General features: G+C 37.8%; 1 protein-coding gene across 1 annotated transcript in view; it reads right to left on the bottom strand.

The window, feature by feature from the left end:
* Window positions 1-10,783: 10,783 nt before the first annotated feature.
* The window catches only part of LOC308222196 (synaptotagmin-9), a 75,749-nt gene continuing 71,384 nt past the window's right edge, over window positions 10,784-15,148 (bottom strand). Inside the window, exons 4-7 of the mRNA XM_080619891.1 lie at window positions 13,743-13,863; window positions 12,519-12,690; window positions 11,774-11,903; window positions 10,784-11,199 (exon numbers count right to left, since the gene is read on the bottom strand). Coding sequence (XP_080476017.1) covers window positions 11,092-11,199; window positions 11,774-11,903; window positions 12,519-12,690; window positions 13,743-13,863 — 531 coding nt within the window. The 3' untranslated portion in view covers window positions 10,784-11,091. The remainder of the gene's footprint in view (window positions 11,200-11,773; window positions 11,904-12,518; window positions 12,691-13,742; window positions 13,864-15,148) is intronic.

Genomic DNA, 15,148 nt, shown 5'->3' with positions numbered 1-15,148 from the left:
GTTTACTCTGATCAAGGGCTTTCTGAGCCTCATGCTCTGCCAGGGAGGAGCGGAAGCCAGGAGGAAGCAGAGACAGGACACCTGACCCAAACTAGCCAAAGAGGTATTCCATACCATAGCATGTCATGCCTACTATATAAACTGGGGCAGTTACCCAGAAGGGTGAGATCACTGCTCGGTAGGGCTGGGTATTGGTCGGCTGGTGGTGAGCGGGTGTATTCTCTTCCCTTGTTATTTCCCTTATCATTATTATTATTATTGGTGGTAGCAGCAGTGGTGGTTTTGTGTTCTACCTTAGTTACTGGGCTGTTCTTATCTCAACCCATGGGAGTTACATTATTTTGATTCTTCTTCCCATCCCTCTGGGAGCTGAGGGAGTAAGGGGGGGGAGTGAGGGAGCAGCTGCGTGCCTGAGTTGCCAACTGGGCTTAAACCACGACAGGCTATTTGCAGGAAAAAAAAAAGATTTACTTTAGTGAAGGTAGAAACTAGAAGTCTGGGCAAAATTCAGAAGTAAAAAAGCTATGCTGTCAGACTGAAGTGGTGATGGCAGATGCAGATGGGGTTTGTGTGGTGCTCTACAAAATTCAGCATTGCACATAGGTTTGAGTTGGACTGGCTTTTATTCCACTTACCTGCAGTGGATAAACAATATTTGATTTTACCCCTCAGTTAGCAACTTGGCAATTTTATGTCCTTTCATTGAGGAAAGACGTAAAAACTGTGCTTGCATCCCTGATCTCCACAGATGTATACTTCTCTTGAGTCATACAATAAATGTGGTAACTTTTCTCTTGGAAACAGATTTTTTGTAGCCTCAGGAATTTGGGAATCTGTGAAATTCTATTTATGAGCAGGATTAGATTGTAATGATTTAATTGATGATTGAGCATGCGGACAAACTATGCATACAAGATCTTTCCGATAATTACATCTTTTCATGGTGTGACAGGTTTTTGTAATTTGGATCTTAGACAGTAATTGCAACCTGGATGCTATTTTAGGCACAGTCTACATCACATCCATGATACTTAGTTTGAAATTCAAAACAAACAAACCCACTGTTGGAGCACTTCAGGCAGAAAGATGAACTAAAGTCACTTTAGGTAATGTGGCATCATGCATGGATACATGAATTGCTATAGAAGCACTGTATACTTCTAATAATCTCCATCTGGGTTCACTGTCATGGAGCATGACTGTGGTTTTGGTAGGACTATTTTTTTTAAAGTTTTATTGTCAATCTTTTGGGTCCAAAAGCTCAGGTTTCAGTTGAAGACTGTGTTGCATAAAAATCTCTGTGTGTTGGTATTTGGGGGGTTGGAAGAGTCAAGGTAAACTCATGATAAAAATTGAGGCTTGTTAACGCATTGTGAAAGCTATTCCTGTAATAGTATGTTAGACACAAGATGTAAGTAAATGTCCGATACTATATTTATATTTCTACAGGAAAGGTTTTTAGGAGAGAAGGGCAGTGGTGGCTGTAAGCTAGTTTGATATTTCCCATATCACACAGGAGCTACAGTTTTGTCTAAGGCAAAATAGACTTGGCCTGCCTGACTTGGGATTTCCCTGGTTCTGTTTTCCATGGCTGACTATGTACCTGGGTGTTTCTTTGATATACATATGGAGTGTTCTTTTTGCATGGCATATGAGCATGCATATTGTACACATGCCGTTTCCATGCATGTTTTCAAGAACTGATTCAGAAGGTTGTATCTAAAAGGATGTATGATGGGATCTTGACAGAAGAACAGAAAATGAGCTAATTCTTTACTTCTGCGAGTAGCTAGCAATTATTAGTACTAAATGCACGATGTTTTGCGTTCCTCACAGATTGAAGATCTGACTTGTCTTACCCTCCAAAATGTGCTTTTTACTCAGAAATCCCAAACAAATAATGATTTAGAGATTTCTTGGGGTTTTTTTGCTTTTTCTCATGTAATTACCCTTTTTGCAACAGCTCATAAGAAGGTACAGCATGTGGGAAAGGGTAAAGAAAATTAATATAGAGAAGTAAATCCAAATCTCTTTCTCTTAAGGCCAGTAGTATTAGAAGATTGCTGTGCATTTGGTTTAAATGAAACTTCCAGAAGGTATTTATTAATTAACTGTTGTTATTTGGGCAGTTGGATAGCATAAGTACGATGTCAGTTCACCTGAATCCTATGGTAACACTTTTTCCAAACACAGTTCTCTTGCCTGTCCATTTGCTCTCTGTGTTCCTGAACATTACTTTGGACAAGTGTCAGAATGCTCTGACATTTCAGGCTATGTCATGGCCTGAAGTATTTTATAAATGGACTTTTTCAAACTTCATATTATCGACAAATGTTTGATGTCCTTAGAAGCAGATATGAGTAGCTATTGATTTTATGATTTGCTATCACCTTCAATTTTGCAGCATTCATCAGAAGTGTTTCAGGCATGGCTATTACTATTATTAACTAATTAAATTGCAATCTGGAAATTTATTCTACCATGTTATGACATTCTGTAGCAGCCCTTATGTCCCTACACTTTTGATCTATTATGTGAAGACAAAATACAATATTTCTAATGAAAATGTTATTTCTGAGAGGCAATAGCAGACAATACGTGAGTAAAGGCTGAAACAGCTCATTACCAGCCTTGTCTGTTGGACCTGATCTTACTGGGAAAATTGCAGGAGAAATCAATGTGTTGGGGGAAAGTTTTCTCATATACAAAGAATGAAAATGACTGAAGTAATCTGTCTAGTAAAAGTCACTGAGGGAAAGGTGATGAGGGAAAAGAAGGCAGCTATCAGAAGTGGAAAAATAAACCACAGTAAAACCAGTGGACAATTAAAATGAAAATCTGTTAGGCATACACATAGATGCAACTCAGATGTTAGTTCTACTTGCAATAGAATTTCAACAGCAAAGCATCTTAGATCTTGTTCGAAAAGTTCCAGAACTTTTGAAGGTTTAGCTGAAATGTGCTATTCTGCCTTAGCAAGGTGATAGCAGAAAAGGGAGAGGGAGAGAATGCCACCCCAAGTCTCAGCTTGGAGGAAACAAAAAAGTAGTTCAGCAGAGTCACACCTAAAGATGCTCCTGAGGAAAGGAAGGAATTTCTTTTTTTGAGTGAGCTTGTTTGACAGTGTTTGGAACAATTAATTTTGATTTAATATGGATCTAAACTAAGAGTAGGAGGAAACAACTTCCTGCTCTTTCTTACCAAGAGGAGATTCAGTTCCAGTGTCAAACTGAGAGTACCTCCTGTTTCAATCCACTTCTTTAACTTTTCAAGTAGTTCAAGTAGTATAGAAAGGGAAGAAGTCTTGAAACATTTACAAACAACTGGATAAAAAGGCAAGAAATGCATTAATTTGAGAAAATATGACAGAAAACCTTAGCTCCTGCTACCAACAGCAAGAAAACCATCCGAAGTTGTAAAGTGTTTGTTCCCAGTTTCTGTTGCTTGCACTGTGTGGTACTGAACTAGGTATAATCACCCTCCCAGGTGTACAGTAGGTTTCTGCTACCCTTGAGGCATAGTACCACTTAAGGAAGTCTTTTACCATTCATGATGGCCTAAACTTATTTTATTAATTGACAAAAAATGCCAGTTTTTTCTGAGTAAGGCTTATTAACATTTCTCACGCTTAAAAATGATTCTTTAATATTAAAGCTGCTCTCTTTAGTGTCTGTGAACCAGACTGTAGAGGCTTATCTTACATTATGGAAATTTACAGCTTTTCCTACTTGAGCTTGTATTAGAACATAAATTCACTAACAGTTATTTGCAGATCATTAAGTGGTTTCAGGCCATGACCTTTTGGATGGTGTGGTTAATTAATTTGGAAATGATACAGCCAGTAAATTATTTGGTGGTGTTTAAATGGCAATATTAGAATACTGATCAGGGTGATAAAAATGGTGACTTGAAATACTTTGTTCTTGTCACTACTAAGGGGCAATTTTGGGTCTCGGTTATGAGTGTTGGAACTTCCTATTTGCACAACCCATGCAGGGGAAGAATTCAACCCTGACCAATCTACTGTTTCAGGAAAGCGAGGTGGCTTTTTATTTTGCTTAGAATTTATACAAGGCTTATAAAAACTTTCATGTTGCTTACATATAGAACACTGTCAGGATGCACCATGACAAATTTTAGTGACAATATTGTCAGACGTGAATGCAATTAGTTTGTGGTACAAAACACTACGTGATTTCCTTCCCTGGAAAGGTTACTTTTGGAGTCACAAAGTTTGCCAACCTGATCACGTCTTTAGATGTGGAGGTTCAGCCTGTTCTGCATCTCTGCTTTCTGAGTTACTGATTTCTCATTTTGTCTTCAGCCCTTCAGGGACACTACTGTGCACTCACACACCTGTCACTTCAGGAACTTTTTAGACTTTGTTGCATACCCTCACCAGGCATTCCTCTGTGGAAAGTCACAGTCAGCTGCTAGTAAAGCTTATGATTAACAAGGTGCCTCCCTTAATTTTCATCTCACTGGATACTGGCTGTGCAGGATCACTCGGCTTCTCAGGTTTAATGTTATGTGAGATACATTATTTGATATTGATTAGGCTTTTTCAGTGAGGATTCTCAACCTTTGGCTTTTCACTTTCAGTTCATTATCAGGCTGTTGCAATCAGTTGTTCAGCTGTCCCAGTTTTACTGGAGTTGTTTCAAGTCTGTAGGCTATGCATAAAGACATATAGGATGATTATGCAGGAAAAACGTCTCGGAAGGAGACATATGTGGACCTCTTTTGACAGAGGAAAGGGTATTGCTTGCATTTTAACAAAGAAATGGAAACATGCAAAACTATTTTTGAAATACATTTAAAACAGTTTTGAAGTTCATACATCTCCTTTGCTGTAGTAGTGTTATAGCTATTCCTATAGTAGCTTATGGGACAGAGAGGGATAATTAGCACTACATTCCTTGCCGGGGATGAAATGCTTATACATGTATCTTTCATTAGTCTTCCACCTCTCTTGTTACCCTAGCATGACAGCTGCCTGGAGCACCATGTACAGGTATCTGCATGTAACGCAGAAAAATAGGAATCTATGTAGGACCTAAAGGTGCTACCATTATTAAGGATAACATCAAGTTCAGAACTACTGGCCTGTTCTTGTTTCTTTTTCATGTGTCTGCAATATCAAATAGTTCCAAGAAATGAACAGAACTATATTCGATTCTTAGTTGCAAGAAATTATTTTGTGCCACATTTTGTATGTCAGCTGCCCTTTATTAATGTGCTAGCCTATATCTTCCAAATGACAAGAGACTGAGTATATTCCTAAAGAGACAATCTTAATCAGATGTCACACACATCTGGAACCCTTGCTGACAGACATGTAATTTCAGTTGGTGTGAAAAAAAGACAAGAAAAAAGGACAAGAGTATCACATTTCTGGGTGCGGTTTGTGTGGTTAAACCAGACACATCTGTGCTTTCTTTTCCATTTGTTTCCAGGCTCTGCCAGGGGACCACTGGGAATTTCCCTGAGCTACATGTCAGGTGTTGACAGGAGGATTGCTAATTTTGCTAGCTTGCCATGCTAAATACTAATTTTGGTAAATTAACACACTGTCACTTGGTAGAAGCACTTCTGTGGCATCTTGATTTTCTTAAGTATATATGAGATTCATGTTTTGTATCTTTAAAATTCATTCTGTAATGATGATTGTGGCTTTGGGATGAAACAAGAGGAGATCTCAGCACCCAACCCCCCCAATTATGTTTAAGTGCTGTCAAGCAACTGTCATGTTAATGGCTTTGTCTCTTTGGTCTCATTTATTTTATCAAAACACAACACCTATGGACAAAAAATGAGTTAAAACATTTCCAAAGTGTTTACTGGCTTTCTGACGAATGACTTGAACTTTAATATTTTAAATACAAAATAGTAATAAATTACAATTGCACAATTTCTTACAGAGCTTTTATTTAGATCAAAACTTATTTGTTCAGACTAGATTTATATAAATAAATCACGGTACATTTTTACTTGTGTTTAGAAGATTGTAATACATATTATAAAATTAAGAAATTTTTTGTCCCTCAAACCATCACTGCAAAAGGAATCATGCATTATTTCTACTAAATGAACAAAATGCCCACCTAATTGAGAGAGCCTTGATACAGGTATGGCTCTACTCTCCAAAATTAGACATGAAACATAGAGATAGCAGTTCTATTTATTGGACAAGAAATCATAAAGTATACTACAATGTACATGTGTTATTGAAAACAAAAGTATACCAAAACAACACACCTCTCTTCACGCACCTTTGCAATGGGCATTAAAAATGACAGCTGGCCAGCATGCAACTGAGTAAAACATTCCAGTTTTACCATGTCTACATTGAGCAAAAGGAGGAACTAAAAGACCCAGACAAAACAAACAAACAAACAAAGAAACAAACACCCCAGATGCTTACAAGTCCTCATGTCAGCTTCCCCTCTTTGCCATGTGTGCTGTGTTCAGTCATCAGTTGAGGTATGCCCTGATGATACCTTTCCTGAACAGTGTCCATCACTGCCATCTGGACTAGTGCACTTTGCGGACTTTCAAGGAGATGAAGGTCCTTTCAGAGAACTGCAGGACCCTGGATAACTTGCAGCTGTAGTCCCTTGAGCAACCCACTGTATTACAAATTAACTCTAAAAGCAGCTCTTTAAACTACTCAGCCTTGAATGTGCAGTGCCCTTAGAAGATAATTCATACCTTGCACAGATCAGTTCACATACTGTAAGGCTACCACTTCAGAACACAATTAGGGTTGCAAGCAAGGCCTTGCACCAATTACAGCAAGATGATGCTGTTACGAAGTCTGTTCTGCTGCCATTTTTCCCAGCACAGAGGGCTTCTATTAAATTCTACAGCACTGTGGATTACTTTCTCTGCATGCTTTTTCCCTTCTAGATACAAAAGTAATTGCTTTTTCACTTGACACTGAGATGTAATCATTTGACAATGCACTGTTTTAAAGTGAAGAAAGCATTTAATTTGATTACATTTCAGATCAAGTCACCTAGTCCATGATTTTTTCACTTTCCTGTTCAAACAAAATGCATTAACAGTAAAGTGATTTCAGATATTCCTAACTTTGTCAAACATTTTTCAACTGAATTTCTACTCCTCTTTCTCCCTTCCTGTTTACTGTTTGTTACATTTAAAGCAATAACAGAGTTTGCAGCTATTTTTTTTTTTTTTAATGGCAAATAGGTCCCTTCAGTGCTCCAATGTTGCTGAGTGACAAACATGTAAATATCTCTCTTGTACCTCTGACTTTCAGTGCTCATGTTAATACAGCTACATGTCGTGTTTGGTGTTTAAAAACATGTGAGTGAAACCAAAACAAACAAAAAGAAAAGAACCAAAACAACCAACACCTCCCTCCGCAACATCTATCCCCTCAAGCCAAGAGGGGTGGACCTCTATTTTCATTCCTTTGCATTGCCTTTTACTGTCGTCTCACTTTGGATTGAACCAGCAGTTCCTCTACTGGTAGTTAAAGTTGACCTCTATATAACAAGGTTCTTACATGTACTGCTTTATGGATCCGCTGGCATATAAAGCTGGTCTGTATTGATTGGTAGGAACAGTTTGAGCACTGGGGGTTTTATGCTACATATTTGCTTTCTGTTCTGGTAATCCCTGCTTCCCCATGTTGAGATGCATGTGTGTTTGCCCACTGCCAGGATTATTTACAGAGAAAAATTAAACAAAAGAGAATAGAAATGCTTTCACTTTCTGGTGATTTCAGCGGAAATAGATAAAGAAATATTTGAGCACTCAACTGCAGAAGGGTTGTGCTGTGAGTATTTTGGCATGGGAGTATCACACAATTGTCTATTATAGTCTGCATCAGTGTCGCTGTTTTTTTCATAAAAAAAATTCATTTCATCTGACATGGTGGTTTCTTATGGAAAACTAAAAGTAGCAGTTTAATAGCATGTTGTTAATGAGTGAAGTGGGATTAAAACCTTTGAGATGCATTTCTAAGGGATTTTCTTTTCTGTGTTAGAATTATGATACTTGTCATACAGTGTAATTATGTATTTACAGGAAATAAGAAAACAAATGAAGGTTGCAGCTTAGAAATTATTCTTGTGAGACTTCTACTAATTTACCTTTGAGATTCATAGATCAGAAAAGAAAGAATGAAGAGTATTGGGATCATAGTTTTCTCTGGTTTTCCAGGTGATTTTGTAGCAGCGTATCCTCTGTTCTTTCAATGTGCTGCAGTCCAAAGACAGTAGCAGTCTACTGTCCCACCAGAACCATATCATGAAAGTATTTTGGGTCTAGGGAATAGCCTTGGTTAAGTGGAGTATAAAGGTGAAGAGTAAAGTACCCAAATATAGAAAATAGCTATTGTTTCATATATGAACTGCAATGAAAAGGCAGATGTTTTTAAAAAGCATGTGGTAATGCCACAGCCTGAGTGACAATTTGCAAGTCATGAGTCAGCAAGAATTAGGAGACTTTAATAAAAAATTATATTTTCTTCCTCATCCCTAAGCCTTTGTGGTTTGCTGGATGCTACTGTAAATGCTCACTGAACAGAGATTCTGATTTTCTTGAAGATCCTCATTGATAGGTTATAAAACTAATTTTTCACAATTTGGATCAAAATTTCAAATATTTTACTCTATCTGTGCATGCATATTTTTGTTGGGAAAATTGTAAATCCAAAATGCTTGGTGACAATTCAACTCATACAAGACATGAAGTAATGGGTGTACACATCAACCTACCCAAACTATATAGAGAATTGGGGCTCCCTACCTGCTAAGTACGTAGCAGGCAACTATGCTGAGATTGTATAAAACACTCACACTTTGAGTTTCCATTTTTAAAATAAAATTTCCCATGTAAAAACTTCAATCAAATTCTCTCCACAAAAATTTGAAGGAAGAGAGAACTCCATGCATGGCCAAGTAAGTGGCAAAAATTTATCCCAGGGGCTCTTGTTCCAGGGCACAGATTTCATCATGTGAAAGCATTCAGTGCTTGGATTATTTTTTTTAATGGTCAGAATTTGTTGGCATTTACAATATACCATCATGTAAAATAGCTCTGTTAATTGTACTACAAATAATAGAGAAAGTCTTCACACGCACTATGTATTTGGAACAGCATTTTAAAATGACAGTGTGTGTGAGCACATGCACGCACATGTGTGTGCTTGTTGGCATAACAGAGCATAGCCACCTGTGATATGTTTCCAACTTTTTGCAGAGTCATGGACACAATTAAGAAACATTGACTGGAAAATCACCTACAAAGGTTGAGGACTAACAGCTTCCTTGCTACACAGATGGTTACCTCCTTTCTAAAAGAACATACTGTCATTACAAATACCATATGTATCTTGTTCTCACCCAACAGAACTTTTTTCAGTTTTTCAGATTTGAAGGATTTCTGCAAAGAATCATATTAATGTATAGCTTTCCTATAAGGTGAAAGGAGGCACCAAGTGAGACTGAGAGCACAACTCGTCATAAAAAAATAAATATCAGTAATTCTTGAAAAAATATTTAGAAAGCTATCCATTCACAATACTGCACTCTTTTTTTTTGCAAATCCAAGAACCATATTTATTTCTGCTTCCCATATTTGTTGGCTTTCATTGCTATCATGCTGCTTGTAAAACCTGGGTTATTTTAATGAAGAGAAATTATGACCTGAATTTGGATAATGCTTACGACCACACAAATAATCTATTCAGTAGCGATATTGTCAGCTGGAGAATTAATGCTATAAATGGATAACATTATGCTACTTGAAACCAATAGCTCTTCACACAGTAGAAGACTGAGGGTCCTATTCAGCAAATATTCAGGGTCCTATGGCTGTGGCCACAGAGGTTCCAGAAGCTCTCGCTGAGTCTAATCCTGATTCAGGAACCAAAATGATATGCTGTGTATATATTTCTCTGCACAGCCTGGATGCGCTGGACACCCTCCCCCACTTGATTCCTGGGAAGGAAAAAAATACGTCTCTGTTTAGCTCAGTGACATGAAAAACAATCCACAGTAATGCAATCTAAAGAAGTTAGCCAGGCATGTATGAAAAGAACAGGATGCCTGTAAAAAGGGAAGAGCTGTCAAAACCTAATTGTGGGCTCTGGCTGCAATAAAATTTATCAAAGAGGGAAGACAGGTTGGATGTAAGGATGTAGATAACTTCTGCTAAGAAGCACTTCTCGTATTCTGGGAAATGGTAACAATTACACTACTCCTCATGTGTATGTCAAGCCATTCCTATCAATGCTTGGCTACAACTGAGAACTTGGTGATGAGTTTTCTAAACCCAGCTCCCAAATGCCCAGGTAGGCTTTTCAAATGTGGCACTTCAGCTCTTAGTTAGCTTATCTTTGAGGGCACAATCATATAGGCAGATCTCCCTCACTTTGCTCGATCTTCTTTCATAGCATACTTAATTGTTGTCAGCACCCTTGTACTGAAAAGGCATGGTGCATTCCCACTGCAACAGAGCCTGTTGAGAACTCAAAGTTCTCACTAGTGAATCTGTGCTGCTGTGGTCCCAGGCACCAGTAAAGGCAATTGCTTATGGACACAGGGCAAGACTGTGATTTTTTTTGCTATTTTTTAGCATCTTCCTATTGCTCCACAATTATTTATACAGCTACCTAGGGTTAGTGCTTACAGACAAGTAGGTGAAGTCCTCAGTTGTGTTCTAGTAACATGGTTGCACTCTGATGTGTAAAGTATACTCAGAGAGGCTTCAAACTCTCTGCCTCTGTAGATTAGGTGCTTATGGCATCATTTGTGGCCTGATATGAATACTATGGTCTTTCCTGTCTTTCTGCATTGGGGGTAACATTGTAGCTAAAACATAGTAGTTTCTTTTGACTGGGATTACTGCCTGACTTTAGCCAGTGATAGCAACAATGCAAGTAAGTGATGGTAACTCTTAGGAAGCAATTTAGTTAGATCTTTGACGAATTTTTGTGTATCATGAGTCAGGATTAGTATTCCCTGTATTGGGGAGAGGATTAGACAGAGGGATTAAAAGGACATCTTTACCCCACTGGACTCTGTGGAATAGCCCCTGAGGATATGGCTAAGAAAGAGTTCAACAGGAATGCCAAATTTCTGCTGAATAGGTTAAAAGGGTGAGGAAGCCTCTTCGGCAGCCATCCAAGCGCAGAAGACCTGCATAACATTTCTGCTGAATAGGGCCCTAAAGACAAAAAACAAAACAAAACAAAACAAAACAAAAACATAGGAACCTTAAAAAACTTTTCTGATCGTGTCGCTTCTTATCAGCACCTCAGATCTCCAGAGACACTTAAACATTTTTTTTTTCAGTGCAGTTAGGCATCCCTCGAGATGTGCTAGTGGCATGGATGATATATTGTTACGAGAGAAGAAGTCATATTAGGTTGTTATATATAAAAAAATAGGTCTTGGTTGTTCTGTAAACAAGTTCCATTTCCTTATATCAATTAGCAGTGAAAGCTACCCAAGAACTTATTTAAAAAGCAAAACCAAACCCTTAATCCAGTGTAAAATGCTCACTTTCCCATGTATATATGTTAAATACATTTATTACTGTCTCCCTAAAACTGAAAGGAGCAGACTTAACTTGCGTGTTATGTCTGATTTTTAATATCAGTGTTTCTGAGCCCTTTTCTATGTTTTAGTGCATGCATGTGGATCTTGGTTTTGTTCATAAAATTTTATCCAACTTCTAATGCCATACAGAAGAATATTCGCAATTATAGTAATGGGGAAGCAAGAAATAAAAATCTTACCTCTGCAAGGGGATGCCAGTGAGCAATGGGTTTCCGAGGATATGACAGCATTTCGTTCCAGTGGTCACGGCCTAGACTTTCTGCATCGTTGCCTACTTGACATACTCCAATGACCTCATTGTGACCTACACTGTGAAAATGTTCCATAATATTTTTTTCTTAAAATTTTACCTTCAGAACCATATAATTTACTTATTTCATTAAAAACATAATCACAGATTTTTAGAATTAATTATTGTCTGAAAAATATAAGGAACTATAATATACATAGGTTTGCTCTTTGCATTTCCTACTAGTCACAGCAATTTGTATTTTCCCCATTATAGCATACACTGTGTGTCTGTGTGCATTTGTTTCTTAATTTTGCCTGAAGATATAAAAAGTTAGTTGCCTGTGTTCTGTAATTAGTTGCAAATACAAATAAACTATAAACCAGAATTTTAGAAATGGAGAAATGTGGAAAAACAGAACATCAGTGTGTCGATTGTCTTGATACGTTCAGTTATTTCAGGTAGATATACATGCAGCTTAGTTATATCAGTTATGGAGGCAAATCTATATTTTAAAATTTAGGAAGGAAATTCTGCCTGGTGTTACAAGAAATTTTAGTCTTCTACCAAACTCAACATGACATTAATTTCCTGTTTATTGAGAAAAAATATAGCTTTGTTTCTGGAAGCAAAACTACTATGCAAGATTTTGTAAGTCAATAGATTATGTTATTTTACAGCTACAGGTATCTCACCGGTCGTAATCCATAACAGCTATCGACAAGTTAATTTGATCAATGTTTTCTGGAGGGACATCAAAAACTATGGCTTCATTGTAAACAGGATTAAGGGTATTCCTCTTGGTGGAAGTTTTTCTTTTCTTTAGTCGCCTTCCTTCACACATTAAAGAAACCTTCACGTAGGGATCTGTGTGAATCATAAGAACAAAGTTGGTTTTCTTTTGTTGTTTTTAAGCAAACATAAATGGAAAGTCAAGGGAGCAGCCTTCTTGTATGCCTATACCTGCTTGCAGAATTAATCACCTGGACCTGACCAGAATTTGAGCTCGTTTATTACCACAGAATGCCTGGGAGGCAGTAGAGCTTTGCAAGCTTTACCTGATTGACTGGTTATAATGAAAAATTTAGGTTCAAGAAACTCTTTGTTGTGTACCAACTTCTCAAAGGGTATTAAAATGTCCACTGAACCGTGTTATACATGACTGTTTTATACAACAGCCTGTGTATCAGCCTATTTATAACAGCCTAATTACTTGTTCAGATTTGTAGGACAGACAGAATATGACAATATTTTTCACAGTGGGATTTACTGATGTATAGTTAAAATAATTAAGAGTGTAACAATTAGTGGCTTATATTTCTCAAGAGAATTATAAGTAAGTTTAAACCCCTGAGTGTAGCAAAAAAAGGTATTTCTTTGTAGCTCCTTTCTGGGAGCTCTACAACTCCCTGCTAGTAATTAAAAGTCATCTATGAACTCTTATTTAAATTAGTTTCTTGGTTTCATCATCAAGTTTTGAAAGGGTTGCTGAAAGGAATCTGGGATGATCCTGTTTTGTTCACACGTCAGCAACAGCAGCACTGGCTCCATGGCTCTGGGGAGACTGTTAGAGAGGGTCAGTCTGCCTCTGTGCCATAGCCGTTACAAATAGTCTGCTGTACAATTTCCCAGTGTTATGAACACAGCTTGGCTAACTTGTGCTATTCTGAATCACAATGACTTTAGAAGTAATAATCCTGACGTCTTGTTATACGCATGTTATTTTAAACTGTTGGTTGCAATGGAGCAAACTGAAATATATTATTTATTTCTCTGAAATTCCTGTGCTCCAGTAACTCAAGAGCTTGCAGTGTAGAACCCTCTTCTCAAAAATCATTCTGGGATTTGACAGTGCTGATTCTGTGTCTCAGGAGGGAAACAGGACAGAAATCTACATTGACCATTAAATTCATTCCTACCTGATGCTCCTGTGATATCCATTGCTTTTAAATTTCTTGCCTTTATTATTGTAATAGTTAGTCTACCAGCTGTTGGAAGGTAGCAGAGTGAAAACATCAGGTCACCAAGATCCACATTATCCTGTTCCAAGGAAAGAAAGATAATGTGAAGCAATAATAGCAACTTTCCTACCCATGACAAGAGCTAAAGACAAAAATATACCTTTGGGGATCTACAGTTATGCAAGCAAAAGCTAAATTCTCATTCTGAAATATATCTGAAAACCAGACATCCATCTGCATAGAAGGTTGCAACATTTGTTGATAGACAACCAAAATTCTCAAGCATAAATGTGGTTACAGTTTCTAGCACTCAGTACTTGGAGATGAAACACATTTAAGTGATGAGATACACTTGGGGCACTAGAAAGTCTTTGTTCTATTTTATGTTTGTGGTGATTTGCGTGTATCGTTGACAAGCTGCACCAGATCTCTGTGCCTCTCCTTCTGGTCTGCAGAAGGATACCCATAGAGAGGTTCACAGAAAAAAAACGTTGGTTGTGCAGGTCAAAGCCTTATGCAACTCTCAAGCTTGCATAAACTGAGGTATGGTAGGTGTGAAGTCACTGTGGTAATGCGACAGTCTCCACCAGAAGTAGAGTGCTGTGCCATGCATAGACAAGCTCCCTTTTGTAACCTTATCCACCTCTTTCACTGACAGAATGGTTTGCAACCCTTTCCTGTGTCAGTGGCATCAGGGTTTCAGAAAGGTAGTAGAAAATGAGAAAACCGTGTTTTCTCATCCAAAAGCATCTGTTTGGTTTTTTTTTTCTTTTGTGGTGATTTTTTTTTTAAATAAAATCCACCTCTTTTATAAAAATATAGTGAATAAAGGACTGTATTAAATGATTTTTGGGATTTGATTTGCATTTTCTTTTTGACAAGGCAGTGAAGTCGTACTTTCATAGACCTACCTCCTGTGACCTCAATGTTTCATTCTTGTCGAAAAAAGTTACTCTGCCCAGCAAATTCAAAGCTACATTCTAGGCTTTGCAAGGAAGGGGAATAAATCTGTTGTGGAATATGTGTATCTTGCCCACTTAGCTTTGTGCAATAGCTTCACTTCCTTTCCCATGCTGGCTCTTTCTGTGTCAATCACCAAAAAATGAAGGGTGTTGAATGAAAATACCTTGAAATGCACCTAACAGGTTAGTGTTTGTCTCTAAGCTAGGTGGTGTACAGACCAATGCCCACACCCTATACAGTCACTTTACGTAGCTTCATGAGTTAGCAGGAGAGACAGGCAGGACAGAAAGAATCCCTGTCACAGAGCTGTAGAAAAATGTTATGTTGGAAGGGTTTTCTAGAGATCACTTGGCCCAGTCCCTCGCTCAAGAGAAGTTTCTTCACTTTAGTTCTCAGCTCAT

Source organism: Psittacula echo (assembly GCF_963264785.1).
Source record: "Psittacula echo genome assembly, chromosome: 5".
NCBI lineage: Eukaryota > Metazoa > Chordata > Aves > Psittaciformes > Psittacidae > Psittacula > Psittacula echo.
Note: the sequence above shows the minus strand (reverse complement) of the source record. Positions and strands in the feature narration are given on the sequence as shown.